The 21,206-nt window shown below is 38.6% G+C and overlaps 2 protein-coding genes across 2 annotated transcripts; both read right to left on the reverse strand.

Annotated features, from left to right (window-relative positions):
* Positions 1-4,919: 4,919 nt before the first annotated feature.
* LOC115295480 (trace amine-associated receptor 4) lies at positions 4,920-5,963 on the reverse strand. The gene has a single exon (XM_029943359.1). It carries the CDS (start codon positions 5,961-5,963, stop codon positions 4,920-4,922), a length of 1,044 nt encoding a protein of 347 aa, XP_029799219.1.
* A 14,193-nt stretch (positions 5,964-20,156) lies between these two features.
* On the reverse strand, positions 20,157-21,188 carry LOC115296909 (trace amine-associated receptor 3). The gene has a single exon (XM_029945386.1). It carries the CDS (start codon positions 21,186-21,188, stop codon positions 20,157-20,159), a length of 1,032 nt encoding a protein of 343 aa, XP_029801246.1.
* Positions 21,189-21,206: the final 18 nt, after the last annotated feature.

Below are 21,206 nucleotides of genomic sequence, written 5' to 3' on the forward strand. Positions count from 1 at the left end.
AACTGCAATCACCATTGAGGACTAAGGTCCCAGGAAGATTTTCTTTTTTCTTTTTTTTGACAGAAAGAATACTAAAAGCAATTCCCGTGAGGATACAAATAAAAAAAGCAATTGCAGAACTTATTTAGGGAGTATAAGGTGTCCTGTTTTTAGTAGCCTCTCCGCAATCCAGTCAAGCTCAATTAAATGCATGTGAAAGGGAAAACCTAGGTTAGCAGTAGATAAGGCAAAAAGCATGGGCTTAACCAAGAGATGCACCAGGTTTTGAATATTATGATCTTGGAAAATTTGCCTAATCTCTTAAAGAAACAGGATTTAAGCTAGAGGTTATAGGGGTGCTTGGGTGGCGCAGTCGGTTAAGTGTCCTGCTTTGGCTCAGGTCATGATCTCACAGTTCATGGGTTCGAGCCCTGCATCGGGCTCTGTGCTGACAGCTAGCTCAGAGCCTGGAGCCAGTCTTCAGATTCTGTGTCTCCCTCTCTCTCTGACCCTCCCCTGCTTGTGCTGTCTCTCTCTGTCTCTCAAAAATAAATAAAAAAAATTTAAAAAGAGGTTTAAGCTAGAGGTTATAGGGAGTGCTAGGAAGGTTAGATAGTTCAGTGGTTGGAAGCAGCTTTTTTACTCAATTTGATGACACATTCCTTTGGCCTAAAATGCAGTCTTCCCTACACCCCAAACCAGGAGAAATTTTCCTCTTCCATATTCCCATAACTTATTGTGCTTGGCTCTACCATAAGACATATTACCATGCAGTGTAATTGAGTGGCTATGTTTCTTCTATTAGACCTTGAACCCCTTGAGGCCAGAATTTCAGTTTTATGTGTCTCTGAACCACAAACACTCAGAATAGTACTTGGTATGTAGTAGATGCTCAGTAAATATTGAACTGAGTGGCTTTTAATATAGACGGCTGTCCATGGCTGCCACCATCCTCCTGAGATAACACCTGCTCTATTGAACTTAGATACATCCTGGAAAGGAGAGCATTGGATTTTTAATAGTAATGGAATGATTCACTTTTCCTTGGCCTGGCCACCTTTCACTTGGGAGGAGCATGTGGAGCTGTTTTGAGAAACATGAGCTAATGTTCACAGACATCCTTTGTAAAATACAAAAGTGCTTATGAAGTAAGGAATAATTATGACTGCAGCAGAAACTTCCACCTGCTCTTTCATTTCTCCTCTACTTAGCTATGCTTTCAGTGGACAAGAGAAAATGTGGCCTGTGTCCACAGATCTGAGTTCCTGGATACTAAGTCAATCATTTTGTGTAATTCTAGTTTTTTACTGTTTTGTTTGTTTTTGACAGACAGAGAGACAGAGTGTGAGCATAGAAGGGGCAGATAGAGAGAGAACACAGAATCTGAAATAAGCTCCAGGCTCTGAGCTGTCAGCACAGAGCCGGAAGCGGGTCTCAAACCCATGAACTGCAAGATTATGACCTGAGCCAAAGTTGGACGCTTAACATACTGAGCCACCCAGGCACCACGTCCTTACGCTCTTCTGAGGATCAAATGAGAAAATGAGTATATACTGAGTGAATGGCTGCCCTTCCCATTCAGCCTTCCAGTTCTTGCAGTGCAAATAGCTTTGATGAATCCCTAAAAGGGAAGAAAGTCTCATCATGGGAAGCAGACTGTAAAATACTCCTGCCATTAAATGGTGCTCTATCTATTGACCCACCTAACTCAGGAAGAACATCTACGTTGGCCTAAAGACCAAGGAACTCCACCTGCTTCTTTGAGTCTTCAGAAGGAAGGAGTACCATTAGCCTCTGGAATGTTGCCTTTGGGATTAGGGGCAGAGAAAATCTTCTCCTGAAGGATTAAATGACTGCAATCATTAAAGAATAAACCGATACTTTACCAAGCATCTCAAAACCTAATTATGATTTCAAATACTGTCTTTTGATAATACTAATAATAATAATTTGCCAAAACACTTCAGGATCTAAATTTGCTATATTTAAATGATCAAATTATAAGTATTGTCCTCAGGAAGCTATAAATATTTAATAGAACATGTAGTTCCAGAGAGTATTGGGAATTCTCAACAGAATAGAGATGTTATTAAATGTATTTTTTAACAGTTTTGTTTAATGTTTTATTTATTTTTGAGACACAGAGATTCAGAGCATGAGCGGGGAGGGACAGAGAGAGAGGGAGACACAGAATCAGAAGCAGGCTCCAGGCTCTGAACTGTCAACACAGAGCCCGACACGGGGCTCAAACCCATGAACGTGAGATCATGACCTGAGCCAAAGTCAGAGGCTTAACTGACTGAGCTACCCATGTGCCCCTTAAATGTATTTTGGAATAATGAGTAGTTCCCAATATATAGTCTAGAGTGAAGATAGAGTCAAAAAAGCAAAGGTTCTCAACAGCATTTAGCATTATATATATATATATATATATATATGTGTGTGTGTGTGTATATGAACAAGTGGAAACCTTAAGGATTAACATGCCCTGCATGTATGTGTGATATCATTTGGCCAGGTCAAAGAATGGAAGGGGTTTGGTTAACCAAATATTCTGATTTTAAGTTAAAAATTACTATAGGAGCACCTAGATAGTTCAGTTGGTTAAGCATCTGACTTTGGCTCAGGTCATTATCTCATTGTTTGTGAGTTCAAGCCCCGCATGAGGCTCTCTGCTGTCAGCACAGAACCTGCTTCAGATCCTCTGCTCCACCTACACACCCACCCCCCGGCTCTCAAAAATAAAAGAAAATAAATACTGCCATAAAATGCACTAACATTAAAGCCTATGCTAGTGGTGACAAGATTTCTCTTTGCAAGCTACCAGTGTCTGAAAGTTATAGTGATGGAAAGCAATTTGCTTCCTGTAAAAATAAGCAAAAATTATAAATAAATTACATCAGCCACATACAAACAAATCTAAGTTTGCAGATAGAGTCTATTCAGCTGGAAGAGTCCTTCTATTGAACATCTCCATTCATGAAATTTATGTCAATCTATAATATAGTGAACAACATTTCCACATGACCAAACTTTTCAGTAAAATACTTCCACTATTGAGGCATTAGAAAAGGGAAGGGAAGATCTGACTTGTATCTGAGGAATCTCATTATATGAGAATGAAAGCTTCATTTTGAATGTTGCAAATGTTTCTTAGTCAGTAAGTCATTTTGCGCTATGTGGCTCTGCTGGCTCTGTCCCCAAGTTCCCCAAAACAACATCGTGCACGTGTGACCAAAGAAAACAGGAATTAAATTCAGTTCAATTTCTTCTTTACAAACAGGCTCTTTCCTCCATCTTCCCTAGAGAAAGAGTCCATCCTTTACAAAATTCTTTGCTTTGTAATAGTTCGTTTTGGTGAATTTGAGTAAAAAATGCTCTTCAAAGTTTCTATGTTTTAGTTATCCAGTGAACATGTTCAGAAATTTTAATGGGAAAGTAACCATCCCAGGCACTGTGGGATACAAAATGAAAAATATAAAGACATAGTGTCCCACAGAAGAAACTTATAATCTAGTGAGGACCAACACACCTGTGCACACTCAACTCTGGCACAAAGCAGGAGTCAGAGAAACAGGTTTGGGGTGGTGGGTGTGCATAGAAGGAAGACGCTGGATACAATGAGTTTGTGATCTTCATGGAGCATTCAAAATGACAGTCCATTGGTAGTAAGAAATGAAAGACTCAAGTTTGGAAGAAATGATAGACTGCAAATAAATATATTTGAGAGAAAGATATATAAACGTGTATTTTGAAGCTGTGAGGTTAGCTAGGGTTAAAGCAGGATTTCTTAACCATGGAACAATTGAAGTCTTGGGCCAGATAAGCCTCTATTGTAGGGGATGTTCTGTGCCTTGTAGACTGTTTAGCAATCTCCCTTACCTCTCCCCTCTAGATGTCAGTAGCATCCCTTCCTGGTTGCAAAAACCAAAAAACATCTCCAGACACTGAATGGCCACAAAAGGCAAAGCTGTCCCTGGTTAAGAACCACCAGATTAGAGAGACAGAGGATGGTCAGAAGAATGAAAAGGTTGTAAAGGACAAAGTAAGTTTATGAGTAGGAGAAGCAAGAGAAAGACAAAAGAAGAAAAAAAAAGACATGATTAGACATGTGAGGCATTAAATATTATCCTAAAACTCTGGGGTAGGGAAGGAACTTCAGTTGTGATTGAAGCTCAATCTTAGTGAATAATTAGTATATGTACACAGAGGCCCAAAGACATGGAAATAGCACCTATGTGTATATACACAGGCTGTAAATATATACAGTATATATAATTATATATTGAGAGGAAGAAAGAATATCTCCCTAAACCCTTTCTTTCTTTATTCTTCTCATTCAGTAAGACAGTCCAATTTTACCAAAATGTTTCAAAATTCACATCAATGCTTTTTGCAAGATGTTTAAGTCAGAACCGAAAAAATTGAAAGTAGCTACAACTGTCTGCTTCTTTTTCCCCTTCCTTGTCACTCACATGCTCAATAATCCAGACTCCCAATGTTCTCAAGCTGTCTCCCTAGCTACCCTAAGATAGAACAATAGTTTCAAGAAGATTTAGATAAACTCTGTGTGGCTGTCAATAAGTGTGAAGACCACCTATGTCTCCTCTTTTGATGTTTATAAGAAAAAACAAAGATCTTCATTTGATGTAAATCAAAGGAGTGAAATTCTAAATCTCTAATTTTGTAAATTCAGGAATCAGCAAGCCATGGAGCAGAGATTTTTATTGGCAATTCCTCCTGCAGAACTCCAGAAATTGACCACTTTAGTATCTCTGGTACACCCAGAATGCTAGATCTATTGCTCCTACTTAGATAAATGTCCATAACATCAACTGGAAAAATATACTTATCCAGTAAGTTTGTGGTCCTACCCTGGAGGAGAAGGAGCATCCAGGATTACTTATCAGGAAAGAATCTTAGAGGATGGAGAGCATTGCCTAAGCATCTGCAGGAAATAGGCTTAGGGTGGAAGAGTCAGGGTGGAAGATGGTTCCTGTGACAATCAACTTCAGTGCCTTGCGAAACCAGGGATAAAACATGCCATATATAATGGGATTGAAAGTGGAGTTGAAATAACCCAGCCAGAGGAAGACATTGTATAAATCTTCAGGAGTTGTAAAATTAATGAAAGGGTCTGTGATTGTCAAGATGAAAAAGGGCAGCCAGCACAAGACAAACACTCCCATGACTATGCTTAAAGTCTTAGTGGCCTTGCTTTCTTTTTTGGATGATACTTTCATTTTGCTTTCTGACCCAATGTGTCTCCTGGTGGGACCCATGCCAATTTGCTTAGCGTGCTTCCTGGCTACTGCAAAAATGTGTAAATAAATCCCCACCATAACAGTTCCAGGGAAGAAGAAGGCTATAAAGGAGGCCAGCACCCCCCAGAGCTTGTTAAATACCAACACACACAAACCTGTGCAGTCAATGGCTGCAACAAAGTCTTCTGCCCCAGCTATGTTTAATTCTGAGAATACCAGGCCAAAGGCAAAAAAAATTGGAACAGACCAACTGATGAGTAGAAAGACCTCTATTACAGGGATGGTAATTTTGGTGACATAATGCAAAGGGTCACAAACAGCATAGTAGCGATCCACTGAGATGAAGCAGAGGTGAAAAATAGAGGTGGTACAGAGCATGATGTCACAGCAGCTGTGGACTTTGCAAAAGAGTTCCCCGAAATACCAGCAGGACTCAATGGACCTGATCATACTGAAGGGCATGACCACACAGCTCAACAAAAAGTCAGTCGTGGCCATAGAGAGAATCAGGAAGTTGGTTGGAGACTGGAGCTGCTTGAAGTGAGCAATGGAAATGATCACAACTAGGTTGCCCAACATGGTCATCACTATAGCACCAATCATGACAGCGTACATGGTGCACGCACTCAGCACAGACCTCACATTCCTGGGGCATGAATTGTTGACCAAAGCAAAGCAAAATTGTACTTCTGGAGGGTTCCAAAGTTCAGGTGAATTCATCGCCCTTGTCCTGTGGGTACTATTAATCTTTTGCAAAATTACTGTGCTCCTCTCCTTTCTGTGAAAGAAAGAGGAAAAACAATAAAATCCTTGGTGGGAAAATTTTCAGAAAGGCCCAGCTAGCTGCACTTCCAGTCCTAAACTGAACTCCTTACCAACTAAGAGCACTGCTTCCCAAACATTAATGTACATATGAATCGCCTGGGGATCTTTCTAATAAAACACAGATTCTGATTCTGGGGTGGAGGTTAAGAGTCTACATTTCTCACTGGCTCTCAGGAGATGCCAATGCTGTTAGTCTAAGGACTGTCCCTTAACACTCAATGTCTAAGCAACCCAGATAAAACCACCTAAGTAACCTGGGAAAATGCCCATGTTCTGGGCACTAATTTGTAGCCCTTCCTTAGGATTCCGAATCAATAGGGAGATCAAGAATTTTTTCTGTCCCACTTATATTAACCAATTTGATGGATAAAAAAGCCTCTCAAGAATTACTAGGACTTATGGCACTTTTATTCAATGTTTTAGCTTCAAAAATAATTACAATCTAAAGATTGTGCAAATGCTTTGGATCCTGTTGCTTAATACATACTATTCAATTAAGGGAATATTTTTCTTTCCAATGTGAAGAATATTGTTCTCAGATTTTAGAGCAATTTGTCATAAACTAAAAATATGCTAAAGTCTACAAAATTACACATGAATAATGTCCACCAAGGGGGGCAGGGATACTGAATTGATAGATTCTGTAATTCTTGTACATTAGCTCCTTCCATTTAGCAACACCATTCATGAATTCAAATTTAAATTGAGGTCTCCCAGTTCACAGATTGCAAGGCTTATACTGGTGACAAATTTGACACATGGGCGTGCTCATTGTTTAAACTGTCACTTCACAGAATTTATGCTGTTGCCTTTTAAAATGTGAAAACAATGAGACTGACTCACCTGGAGTATGACAGAGGTTGGATTTGTTTTTCCAGTGCCAGGACTGGCTGTATCGTTCTGATGAACAAAAACAAGCATTACTGGGCTCTAAGGCCAGGTGAGAAGAGTGGACTTTGACCTGAGAAGAAATGAAAATTCACTGGTCCATTGTGGAAACAAACTCACAAACATGTCCTCATGAGATTTACTTGGAAAATACATTAAATGAGAATACAATGACCTTTGAAAATAATATTTACAGTATTTGTTACTATAGCTCAGCCATTTTTCCAAAGTGTATTATTTGGAATTTTAACATCATAGCACATTTAATTGATGTGGATATAATAATTTCTCAAATTAGCATTTTTCTTTAGATATGTTTTAATTTTGCCAGTCAAATTTTGTGCAATGGAGTTGAACTTGAGAAGCCAAAACACAGAGGAGGAAGAGGTAAGAAGGACAAAGACTTATTCAGGTCCTTTTAAAACTGTAGTTTATCAATTTTGGAACACACAGCACAAATTACTTGATTACTTATGACATTGGCCATAAAATACTGAATATAATGAAATCTTTTTTTAAAAATTTTTTAATGTTTTATTTTATTTTTGATACAGGGAGAGACAGAGTATGAGAGGGGGAGGGGCAGAGAGAGGAGGAGACACAGAACCGGAAGCAGGCTCCAGGCTCTGAGCTAGCTGTCAGCACAGAGCCCGATGGGGCTCGAACGCACAAATGTGAGATCTGACCTGAGCCGAAGTCGGAGGCTTAGCCGACTGAGCCACCCAGGTGCCCCTATAATGAAATCTTAAATGCTCAATTAATTCTTTAACAAATTAACTTTATTCTTTCATCATCTCAATTTTTGCAAATTTAAATTTTTTTAATTCTTTAAAAAATTATTTTTAAAGATAGCTAACAGATGCCAAAAAATTACTTAAGCATGTCACTGCATGTCCATAGACCGCATTCCCATACAAAATATACACTCTTCAATCATTTATGGTATAATTTTTGGAGTTCGAAGTTTCATTTTTAAAAACTTAATCCCTGAAAGAATTGATACAACTTAACCTCCTAGGTTTGAAAAGTGAATATCATTTATTTCATTTTACTTATTTATTTATTTAGTGGGAGAAATATGGTATGAAATATCTGCCTGAACCTGACAGCATTATCTCATGTTTCTGATGCGTGGTTATATATATATTAGGGAAGTGTTTAAACATATAAGAGGTCAAGTAAGACAAAAAGAGTTAGATGCACACATTGACTTACAAAGTTATTAGGTGTGTGAATTGTAAGGGTAATGCCAAAGGTAATAATACTTTAAGTCCATAGCTCTTGGTCCCAAATTACAAAAACAAGTAAGCAAATGCAAATATGGCTGCTGGCCTACTGCTTTGTTAAACAAGGAAATTGTCATGAAATCAATTGCAGTCTGTGTTTTGCTTGTTATTTAAGAATATAACAGAACAGATTCCTTTCTGTTGAAGACTCACTTCCAAAACAGATACAATAATTTTTAATAAGATTAAATAAAGGTAGCCCCACTAAGACCTCTCACTTTTAACATAGGATATTATTACTACACCTCGTTTTCTTCTTACCAGTTACATTTCCAGGGACCAAATGCATGACAGCATTGTAAGCAATCACCCAATGCAAGCATAGAAAATTGTTAGTTCTTTTTCCCAAGAAGTAAAAAGAAACATTTACAAACAACTCTGGAGAGGGGCAAGGATTGCATTGTCTTTTAGTTCAAATTTAATTCTTCAAGGGAAAAGATAACATCACAAGGAAACAGACACATGGACTCTGAAATAATGACCTCAAAAATACAAAAGTCCCTCAGAATTGCAAAGAAAAAATGAAAAAGGACTCACATAATAATCTTCCCCAAGCATTAAATACCTAAAATTCTATTAATATATATGTATTTCCCCCAAATAAGAAGGAAAATATTCATCAAGCTCAATAATGTATTATAAATAAAGTGGAAATTTTAGGCAGGGACTAACCTGCTTACCACGCATGATTTTTCTTCTCTTGTTAGTGACATAGTTCAGCTGCTTTACTTCTGAGACTATTACTGTGGGGGAAAAATGATTTTTATCTGACCTTGACGTACATCACTTATACAATAGTTTCTTAGGTAAGGGAGCTTACTTGTAAACAAAATTTAAGAAAGAACTGCTGTGGGTCTTCTTATCATTGTGTGTTTAGAATTTCAGTGATTTAAAAAATTGTATGATCTAGCTTTATTTTTTAGCTTTATTTTTTAGATCAGCATTTTAAGTTTGATTCCTTTCAACCTGCAAAAAAAAAAAAAAGAATGTATCTGATCTTTTTCTTCTTTTAATATATTCTCCTCTGGTTTACCAGAACTTCTCTGGCTAATTAGGTAATTTGGAGCTAAAATCATTGTGAGATGAATTACCTTTTGTGCTGGTTTCTTACCATGCAAGTGGGCATTGTGCCTCACGGCTCTCCTCTTTGCTGACACTCGACCAGAAAAGGCACTCAAGTCCAAGTTCTTATAGGTAGACTCCCGGCAGGCTATGCTGTCATCAGTACGTATACACAAAATATGCCTCCTGAGGCTGCATTACCTACTTCTGTCCTACTTTTGACAGGTGTGTCCTTTAACAGTGCGCTGCCAGCAAAGCCATTATAGCAGGTCACCAGAGAATTGGCTCTGGGGCGGTGAATCGGTTTGTGCTCTTGTCCCTGTGGCTTCAGAGGAATAGCATGGACTAGCCTAGCGCACGGCCAAAGTGGAGAAAAATGAAAAAAAAATGAAGAGGGGGGGGTAGGGAGGACTAGGAAGGAAGGAAGAGTACAAAAGGAGAAAATGTGGTTAAAATCCAAAAAATGCTCACTTCACTTATTACCAAATGATATATGTTTTTAAGCACTGTGTTCTTTAATCTTTACTGAAAATTTGACTCATTTATATAACTGCAGGATTTTAAACCTCAATACTAGGGACTCCTTGTCGAGCCTCTACAAAGAATGAAGAGGAGGACAGCAGCAGGCAAACGTTTATTAGAATAGAAGATCAGTAAGGAAGACTAGTTTTATAAGGACACTTTCATAGCTCTCTTTAAAGAGAGGGGACATTTGAAAGTGAATGCCCGCAGACTCTAGGCAAGGGTCCTTGTTTATAAGGTTCTGATCGCCTCCTCCTTCCCTTCCTCCATGTTTCTTCTCAGGTTCTACCCTTATTGGCTTGATAATTAGGTACCAGTTGCCCATTCCTGATTGGCTCCTTTCCATCATATGAGGGATGGTCTATGGCCATACCACTCCTTGTGGGTCACACCTTTCCTAATCTAGTTATTTTTAGTCAGGTCTTTGTTCAAATTCCTGAGGAAAACCTGAGGGGAAGTGGGTGTTGTCTTGTCTTAAGAGAACCCTTACCCTGAAGGGGTTTGTTGGTCAGACCTCCCAGCATTGTTCCAAAAATGTGTTTTTCTCCACCCGGGGACCTCACCTCAGGCCCCACCCTTTCCCTCTCTGTCTACTGAATCCTATCTTTTCCTATCAATATCTTTTCCTTATGCTGCCATGTATAGGTCAGAGATATTCACACAGCAATTAAGTCCATAATTTTCCAAATGAAGGTCCTAGCCAAGCGAAAAACAATAAGAACCATGTTTCAAACCAACAAAGAAAAGTGAAAACTTCTGGCACCATGTGGGTATTTTTATGGAGAAGGTGTTTCTATCGGGGCACTGCAGTTCAAAACGCGAAGCTTCAAGTCATTTACATTGATAATTTTATCATCCATCAAGGACACAAATCTGTTATGTCTAAATACTCATTGTTTTAGAGAGCATCAGAGTTTAAATATTTATGAAAAATTGAATCACATTATTCGTATTAAGAACTAGCAGAAACTAACTTTATTTCATCCTCTGAAGATTTTTCTTTATAAAATGAAAACTGTTGCTGAGTGGGGATAGTTAGAAGACATTGGGTTTTCCTTCAGTGCTCATCTGGGTTTATAAAACTTCTCTTTCCAAACGTCTTCTTAGATATAGAACTAATAACTTCATAGGATATTTTCATAAATTTTCATCGTATTAGGCAGGGTCCATTCAGGAAAGTAGAAAGGTAAATTGTTATTTTTAAGAGAAAGAAATCAACTCTGAAATTGTTTTAAGAGTTATTGGAGGACTTAATGGTGTAAGGATGCAGGTCCGATCTGGCCCTCACCACCCGGCTGTCCCAGCCTTCCCGGAGATGCGGCAGGAGGCCGTGGGTGGGGGCGTTCCCCGGCTGGCCACAGGTCCGATCCAGCCTTCCTCTTTAAGTAAAGGGGGAGGCTCCGGCTTCTCCTGAAAGGGCGTGCATTAAGGAGGGACAACTCCTGCAGCGCCCAATCGGGGAGGCCAGCAGATACCTTTTACTTTTCTAGAGGCGGGCCTAGTCACGCCCCACGTGGGGCGTCCTGGGCCCACTCTGATTGGTCAGTGCTCCAGATGGTGTGACTGGCTCCCACAACTGCCAGTATTGATGGGAGGAGGCAGGGATTGGATCACTGTACATCTGTCATCATTTCCTGTAACGCCCCCTCCCAAAGGCATAAAAGCCCCTGCCCTGCTTTTGTTTGGGGCTCTCTCCACGTGGCCAGCGGGTCAGGTGGAGACTGTGAGCCCGAGCTTAAGCTTGTAATAAAGGCCCTTTGCTTTTGCAGGCGTGACTCGGTCTCCCTAGCAGTCTCTGGTGCTTGTTTTGGGGTGATTTGGGGCGATTTTAAAAACTTGGGCACAACAATGACCTATTGGTGACTTTCAAAGTTTGTCCAGGTGAGGGGTGCCTAGGTGGCTCAATGGGTTCAGTGACTGACTCTTAATTTCGGATCAGGTCATGATCTTAACAGTTCATGAGATCGAGCCTCTGCTTGAGATTCTTTCTCTCTCTCTCTCTGCCCCTCCCTTGCTTGCTCTCTCTCTCAAAAATAAATATTAAAACAAAAACAACAAGTTTGTCTAGGCTCAAACCAAGGCCCAAATGCTTCAATGGTGTTTGATGAAGCAAAATTATTTAGCATGAAGATTACCCCTCAGTGAGCTTGTGAGCTGATAAAGCATAAAGCTCACATTCAGCTGCTACAGTCGGTTCTGAGCAATCTGATCCGTCATTCCAGATCTCCTGCCGCTCCATGAAGGGCAGAAGGACTTTTGGAGCCCTAGGACTTAATTATTACTAAAAGAACTTAATTTGTAAAAGGAGAAACGATTGCATCCTTTTGACCTTAAGAAGATCTTTACTTTCCTTGGCGTAAATTTACCAGCAAACCACTCTTAGCTACTCATCCCCCGAGATGAAGAAAGTAATATGGGGGGCGCCTGGTGGTTCAGTCGGTTAAGCGTCCGGCTTCAGTGCAGGTCATGATCTCACAGTTCGTGGGTTCAAGTCCCGCATGAGCTCTGTGCTGACAGCTAGCTCAGAGCCTGGAGCCTGTATTCGGATTCTGTGTCTCCCTCTCTCTCTGATCCTCCCTGCTCACGCTGTCTCTCTGTCTCTCAAAAATAAATAAAAAAACATTAAAAAAAATAAAGCAATATGGAATAAAGTATACATAAGAACAAAATAAAATAAAATAAATAATTATAAATTTATAGAGAATAAAATAAAGATCAAAGAATAAAGTAAAAAAAGAAAAAAGAGTGGAAGGAAGGAAAAGACAAACCAGATCAACAGAAGCCTATAAACAGCACACTTGAATTTTCATTAGGATTTCCTTCATACACTAAATAACTAATAGATCTAAATTAAACACAAGATTTACATGGTTCAGGTCAGGAATATTATACTTGAAAATTTTTGCAAAATATTTGTTCATCTGCTCCTATGTTTTCTCCCCCCCCCACCACTAGGTTTCAAATTTCTAGGGGGGGGCGTTAATTCTAGCTTATCACTGTGCTCTGTTCTGTATCCCTCTGGGTAGGCATTGATATCTATGCAATGTATTCAACCACAGAGGGAGGAGGGATATAATGCAATCATGGATATGCAGTAAAATAAACACTGAAAAGCAAACAACTAAGGTGTCTGCTGATATACTCAATTAAAAAATATGTGCTTACATGAGTATTCATTACAGCAGGATTTGTTACTGCAGAAATCAGAAATGGTAGAAATCTAATTATATAAATTATGATACTTCCAAATAATGGAAAATTTTATAGAGTTTTTGAAAAATTAGGAAAAACTGTTCCCTGATAGAGAATGAATCCTGAAGATATACACTAACTGAAACAATCAAGTTGCAGAACAGTATGCATAGTATTTTGCCATCTTTAAAAAAGGTGCGTGAGAATATTATGACATATGATTGTGGATATGCCTGTGTATTTCTAGAAAGATACACAGGAAAGTAATTGCCTCTGAAAAAGGTCTTTAGGGGCACCTGGGTGGCTCAGTCAGTTAGGCATCTGACTCCAGCTCAGGTCATGATCTTGGGGTCTGTGAGTTCAAGCCCCACATGGGGGGCTCTATGCTGACAGCTCAGAACCTGGAGCCTGCTTCAGATTCTGTCTCTCTCTCTCTCTGCTCCTCTCCTTCTTACACACTGTCTCTCTTACTCTCAAAAACGAATAAATGTTAATTAAAAAAAAAAAAGCGGTCTGTAAGTCGAAAACGGACTAGAAGGAAATTTACTTTTTAGTGTACAATCCTTGTTTCCTTTTGCATTCTTTAATATGCATGCAGTCTTTTTAAAATTTTTTCAAAAGATTTAAAACAATTTTTTTAATGTTCATTTATTTTTGAGAGGGAGATAGAGAAACAGAGCATGAGGAGGGTAAAGGCAGAGAGAGAGGGACACAGAATCCAAAGCAGATTCTAGTCTCCGAGCAGTCAGCCCAGAGCCTGACATGGGGCTCAAACTCAGTGACTGTGAGATCATGACCTGAGCTGAAGTCGGATGCTTAACTGCCTGAGCCACCCAGGAGCCCCTCAAAAATATTTTTTTTAAGTTTTTATTTTATTTTTATTTATATCATTTAAATTTATTAATTAAAACTTTGTATACCTATAGACAGCATTTAAAACCCTTATATTCATGCTTGTGAAGGCTCTGAATAAGTCTAGAAATACTGTAATTGAAATTCATAGGATTAATATAGTTTATGTTCCATTTAAAATTAATCTTTGTATATTTGTCATTTTCAGTATTTGTAATATTTGAGAGAATTTAGTATGTTAGGGCATTTATCACCATAACTCGGTGATTCCACTTAAAATGTGTTATTTTTTCTTTTTTATATTAAAAATTTTTTTTTATTGTAGTACGACACAAACATGGGAAGTGTGCAAATATCAAGCAGACAGCTTAGGAGATTTTGAATACATATAGACCTGTGTATCCAAAAGAGACCTAGAATATTTCCAGTATGTAGATGGCTCCCTTGTGCCCCTTTCCAGTCACTTCTCTCCCAGTGAGTAACCACTAGTCTGACTTTTTTCATCAAAGATTAGTTTTTCCTGTTCTTGCAATTTTTTAAAAAAAGTTTTATTTATTTATTTATTTAGTAATCTCTACACCCAATGTGGGGCTTGAACTCACGACCCCAGGACCAGGAACTCCTCTCACAGAGCCAACCAGCCGCCCCTCTTGTTCTTGCTATTTTTACAAATGGAATCTCAGTGTATGTAAACGCAGTGGTGCCTTGCTCTTATGTCAGGTGACCAAATATATGTGGGTCTGGATCTGGGCTTTCTGTTCTGTTCTATTCTTGCAACCATATAACACTGTCTTACTTGCTGTAGCTTTAGGGTAGTATGCAATATTAGGTAGTGGAAGTCCTCTTCTTCTTCTTCAAGATTGTTTTCTATATCCTTTGCATTTCAACATGAACATTTTAGAATCAGCTCCTCAATTCACACACACACACACACACACACGCACACACACACACACACACACACCTTAATGGGCTTTTGATTGGGATTGCTTTTAACCTATACATCGACAGGGAGAATTCAGGGATTATTGTCATCTTTAATCCATGCTGAGAATTTAAATCCATTAATATGGAATATTTTTCCTACTTATTTAGATCTTTTTTATTATGTTTTAACATATTAATTCAGGAGAGTTAAAATACAGTGTTATATTTATGTCAGGTATATAGTACAGTGATTCAACAATTCTATACATTACTCAGTGCTCATCCTAAGTGTGCTGTTTAATCCCCATCACCTATTTCACTCATCCCCACAACCCACCTTCCCTCTAGTAATCACCAGTTTGTTCTCTGTTGTTAAGAATCTGTTTCTTGGTTTCTCTCTCTCTCTCTCTCTCTCTCTCTCTCTCTCTCTCTCTTCTTGTTTTGTCTTTGTTTTATTTCTTAAATTCCATAGATGAGTGAAATCATATAGTTTTTTTATTCTCTGACTGAATTATTTTGTTTAGTGTTATATGCTCTAGCTCCATCCATGTCGTTGCAAATGTCAAGATTTTGTTCTTTTTAATGGCTGAATAATATTGAAATGGATGTATATACCTCCACTTCTTTACCCATTCATGGACACGTGAGCTGTGTCCATAATTTGCAATTGTAAATAATGCTGCAATAAACATAGGAATGCATGTATCCCTTTGAATTAGTGATTTTGTGTTTTGGGGGTAAATACCCAGTAGTGAGAGTATTGGATCATAGAGTACTGCTATTTTTAACTATTTGAGAAAATCCATACTGTTTTCCAGACTGGCTGCACCAGTTTACATTCCCACCCACTGGGCAAGATGGTTCTTTTTATCCTCTACATCCTTGCCAATATTTGTTTCTTGTGTTTTTTTCTTTTCTTTTCTTTTCTTTTTTATCTTAGTCATTCTATCAGCTGTGAAGTGATATCTCATCATAGTTTTATCTCCATTTCCCTGATGATGAGTGATTTTGAACATCTATTCATGTGTCTGTTGTCAATCTGGATGTCTTCTTTGGAGAAATATCTGCTCATGTCTTCTGCCTGTTTTTAATTGGGCTATTTGTTTTTTGGGGGTTATGTTGTATAAGTTCTTTATACATTTTTTATACTAACCTTTTATAGGATGTGTCATTTGCAAATATCTTCTCCCATTAAGTAGGTTGTCTTTTAGTTTTGTTGATTGTTTTCCTTTGCTGTCCAGACGCTTTTTATTTTGATGTATAAAATCTGTTATTAAATAATTAATTTAGCCAGGATTTTTATGTTGAAAGGCATAAGAAAAGTTTGGGAAGTCTACAAATGGTATCATAATTGTTAAGAATCTTAAATTACCAGGTCACTTGGATGACTCAGTCAATAGAGCATCTGACTCTTGATTTTGGCTCCGGTCATGATCCCAGGTCATGATATCAAACCCTGCACCAAGCTCCATACTGACTATGGAACCTGCTTGGGATGCTCTCTTGCTCTCTCCCTCTGCCCTTCCCCCACTCATGATTTCTTTCTTTAAAAATAAAAAATAATGAAATAAAAAAGGGATCTTAAAATTATCATATATGTAAGTCATTAAATCTACAAGAGTTTCTAAGTATTAGAAAAAGTTTAATGCATTAGTCTGGCAATTTTCCAAAAGGGAAACTGAGGGGTGCTCTTCGCTAATTCAGTCAGTAAAGCACAGGAGTATTAATCTTGAGGTTGTGAGTTCAAACCCCTATGTTGGGTGTGGAGTCTACTTAAAATAAAATAAAATTAGAATTAAAAAATAAAAAAATTACAAAAAAGGGAAATTGAACATTTTAATTTGATAAATACAAATAAAACATTAAAAGAATATTTAAGCATGTTGTTGAAGATGTTGCTAAGTTACTAACTGCAGAAATAGAGTAACTATATTCTGTTTATAAGTTAAAGTTTTTATGTTAAATAAAGTAGTACGCTAAATAAGATTTTTGAGGAAGGGCTACGTTTTTCAACATTATTATTTTGTAAGTGAAAGATTAATTTTAAAAGCCAAATTTACTGCAAATAATCTCTCCTATACACAAAAATGACATCTGAAATCTCAAACTGATTACTGACCCTAAAAATAAAAAGTTTGTCAGGTGGAGGAGGAAGGTGAGTTGCCCCCACGTAGGGCAAACGGAGGAATGATTTATTGGGCACCAACAATCCCTTCAGAGAAGTGTGGACGCCTGGAGAGTGACTAAATGTGAAAACAGAAAGGCCAAGTTGGGCTTGGACAGACTTGATGCCTTTGAGGAGAATTTCACAACTTTGTCTCAGAACAATGAAAGCTACACTCGTCACATGTCTAGCAGGAAACAGATGGCACAATCAAACTGGGTGACTGAAGAGAGTTTAATAAAGGAATTATTTATGATGATGTTGGCAGCATTAAGAAAAACAGCAAGAAACAGCCTAGTACCCAGGGGGAGCAATAACATAGAGCCACCATGCTGTGGGGCCCTAAGTGACAGGGCAAGGCAGGGGTTACTGGAATATCTGTATGGAGAGAAACTCCACGTGTCCTTTCCTGGATAAACTCAGCCAACCCCAGGGCTGAGTGGTTATCTGGGTTACCCTGATTTCAATTTCTGGTCATCCTTTGATCTCCCTCCTATGGGTGCTTCTCATTGGTACAATACCATTGGACACCCCACAGCAAGGGAGCCCCTGAATCCTAATCCCAAACTGGGCTCTCCACTAGTGTAAACAGAGAGAATCTAACATAGAAACAATGGGAGATATTTAAGAAGAAAGTGGTTAACTTCAGATAACTGTGTAGATTAGAAAGCTGTGAAACCGGAGGCAAGACCACTTGTTAACATGGATGAATATTTATATCCTTCACTGAAGACTCAATATGTATATCAATGAATAGAGACAGTTTCATATAGCCTTAAAGGTATCTATTTCATGGGGCTGGCTAGCTGAATCTATTCAAATAGATTATTTCATTTATATTTAGATAGATCTCTATCTATAGTCAGCCCTCAGTCTAACAACCACATGCCAATATCCCACATGCTAAAAATATGACCATCCCTGGAGTGCTCCCTCCCTCCTTTGCAAACTCCTGGTGCTGCTTCCATGAGAAGAATACAGGTGGACACACAACAAAGTTTCTTTGACCAAACTTTAATCAGGCTTCTTTAATCCTTGTGCTTACATAGACCTGGAACTTGGAACTTAGGCTTCCCTCCATGACCTGTAGAATCCAGTTTGAGCTAGAATCCTGTTAAGTCAGTTCAGCAAAAATCCTCCACCCTTTGTATCTAACCAGTTTCAACATCTTATCACTCTGGCCTGACTTCAGCGAAAATTCTGATGAGTCATTCTAGCAAGAATTCCCTTTAACCTTGGTGTTTCCTCTTAGCAACTTTCCACTCAATGCCCCACACCTTTTTCTTTGGGTGTGGAGCTTCACTGGAGTTTGTTGGAGTCAAGGTAGAGTCCAATCTCCCCTACTATGCTAACCACACTGTAGAAGCCTCCCTTGAGTAAAGTCTGCCTTACTGTCTCTATCAAGTGTGATAAATAACTTATTCTTTAACACACATACACACACATATACATGTGTGTGCCATGATGTTTTTAAATAGAGAAATAGTTCAGAAGTATAGAAACAGATGAGACTTTTAAAAGTGGGAATTGAGAGGAAACAAGAGTCACTGAAGAGGAAGCATCGGTCATTACTGAAGTTGAGCAAATCATTTGTAAGGTCTTCATCTGTGATAATTTTTTTTCAAGTAGTCTTTACACTCAAGGTGGGGCTCAAACTCAGGACCACAAGATCAGGAGTCACGTGCTTTACTGACTGAACCAGCCAAGCCCCCTGGTCCTCAACTGTGAAGGAAGAGGTATACTTGGGTGGTGTCCACAGTCTTTTGGGGGAATCTCAGGAAGAAGGAGCCAGGCAGTGCTACTCATACCCAGTCATTCTTCCTGGATACAGCCTGAAATGTTCATCTCAAGATGAGCAGTTATACTGCATTAGTAAATAATTTGGTAGACATGAAAGTACTTCAATTATACATTTATTATTCACCTTTGCTTTTCTACTAACAAGCACAGGAAATGAAAACTGTAATGGTGGTGAAGAGGAATCATCCTTATGGAATTATATTGTCTTACAAGGCACAAGGTGAGCCTGATGATTGTCCATAGCTGAACCTAGGACACGGGTGTCAGGTTATGGGGAGAGAAGGGCTTAGAAGAGAGTCAGGGAAAAGCCAGAATAAAATTTGCTTATTCAGAGTCTGACCTAAAGCTGAACTTGGATTCAGGAGCAATCTGCCCTCCTTCTGCTCCTCCTCTTTTGTGTCCCATAACTTAATCCCATATAGGAGAGGATGTGGACATGGTTGTTACATGCATGCATGTATTTCCAATCTACCAGATAAAAGGAAGTTTCTGTTTTTTCTTAATGTTTCACGGAAGAGCCACTGGAAGGATTCTCATCAAACATTAATGAACTGATTTAAATCATAGGCTTTGTGGTGTGAATGAAATTTGCCAGGACTGTAGGACAATTTACAGAGAAAGTGATTTAAACAAGTACAGGGAGAGGACTTGTGATCACTGGCCAATGGTGTAGATACGCCATGCAGAGAAAGAAGGTAGGGACAAGGAAATAGGAAGTCATTTAAAATATAAACCACAGGGTGAAAAATCATGAGGATAAAAGCTCAAATTGTATATGATGATTTGTAATCAACTGCTTCTCCTATGGGCAACTCTTTGTCATAAGCTTCAGGTTGTCAGGAAATGTCAGGATATTTATATCATGATAGCTAATAATTCTCCCAAGCCAAACAATAAAGGGACTGACTGCTAGTTGATAGTAAAGACCAACTTTATGTTACACTTCTTCCATGGTTCCACAGGCCTCAATCTTCTCCTTCTTCTTCTTCTTCTTCTTCTTCTTCTTCTTCTTCTTCTTCTTCTTCTTCTTCTTCTTCTTCTTCTTCTTCTTTTCTCTTTTCTGAATTTCTAGAGTGGAATCAGCTACCAAAACCATTAGCACTTTATTTTCTTTAGTCTTATATTGGTTATAATTAATTGTCTCATAGGCTAACCTATTCTGAAATGTTCTATGTTTCTTTTGTATATTTCCCCACAGTCAGATGGGAATGTTGATTAGATACAGAGTTCACAATTAATACATGGTTGATTGTTTGATTGGTCAAAGATACTGTGCAGGTTACAAAATGCTTATCCAGATTACTAAAATGTAACAGAATAATTAATGTGAAGTATGAAGCCAAAAGAATAAGTCTCATTTTCAATACTCTCTTCATTTTTGTAATAGCTTTTTTATTAATGTGCTTCAGGAAACAGATTTGCAGTTTCTGAGTGAGAGCTAAATATTTTGCCTGAAACTATATACTTAAGAGCTTTCCGAAACCATGGATAAAAAAACCCATGAATGAGGGGGTTGCATGTAGAGTTGAAGTACCCAAGCCACACCAAAAGGTCAAGTACTATTATGGGAGTGGAATAGCCTAAATATGGGTCTATCAAAACAGCAAGAAAGCAAGGCAGCCAGCAAGCTAGAAACACCCCCATTACTATTCCCAGGGTCTTAGCTGCTTTCCTGTCCTTTTTCTTAGATAAGTTTTTTTTCACTTCCCCCATTGTGTTTTCAGGCATATTGCTGATAACACGAGCATGTCGTTTGGAAACAAGAAAGATTTTGCCATAAATACCAACCATGATGGAGCCAGGAGTAAAGAAACACGTAGTAAACAATATCGTCCCCCAAAATTTGTTGAATGTAAGTGCACAGAAATGGAAACAAGCAACAAGAATCTCATAGCTCTGCATACCAGCAACATTGGCCTGGGATAGAACTAAACTGAATGAAAACAGAGCAGGTGCCGACCAGCAAAATGCTAACAGTCGCTTTATCATGGAGGTGGTCATTGTGGTCGCATAGTGTAAAGGGTAACACACGGCATAAAATCGATCAATAGCAATGGAACAGAGGTGGAAAATGGAGGTTAGGCTAAGCATCATGTCAAAGCTTGCGTGGAATTTACAAAAGCCATCCCCAAAGTACCAGCAGCTCTCCACTGATCGGACCATGCTGTATGGCATAATGACAAAACCCAGCAGAAAGTCAGTGGTTGCCATGGAGAGGATCAGAAAGTTTGTGGGAGAGTGAAGCTGTTTGAAATGTGATATAGAAATCATTATAACCAAGTTTCCAAAGATAGTGATAAACATGGCTGCAGTCATAATTGAATACATTATCACCCGGACATGCAAAGAGCGGTTAACAGGAGGACAAGATTTATTTCCAAATTTTGGGCAACTGGATAAGTCTTCAGGAATATAATTTAGATCCATAGTGCTTTATCACTTAAA

This window comes from Suricata suricatta, chromosome 7 (assembly GCF_006229205.1).
Source record: "Suricata suricatta isolate VVHF042 chromosome 7, meerkat_22Aug2017_6uvM2_HiC, whole genome shotgun sequence".
In the NCBI taxonomy this organism is placed as follows: Eukaryota; Metazoa; Chordata; class Mammalia; order Carnivora; family Herpestidae; genus Suricata; species Suricata suricatta.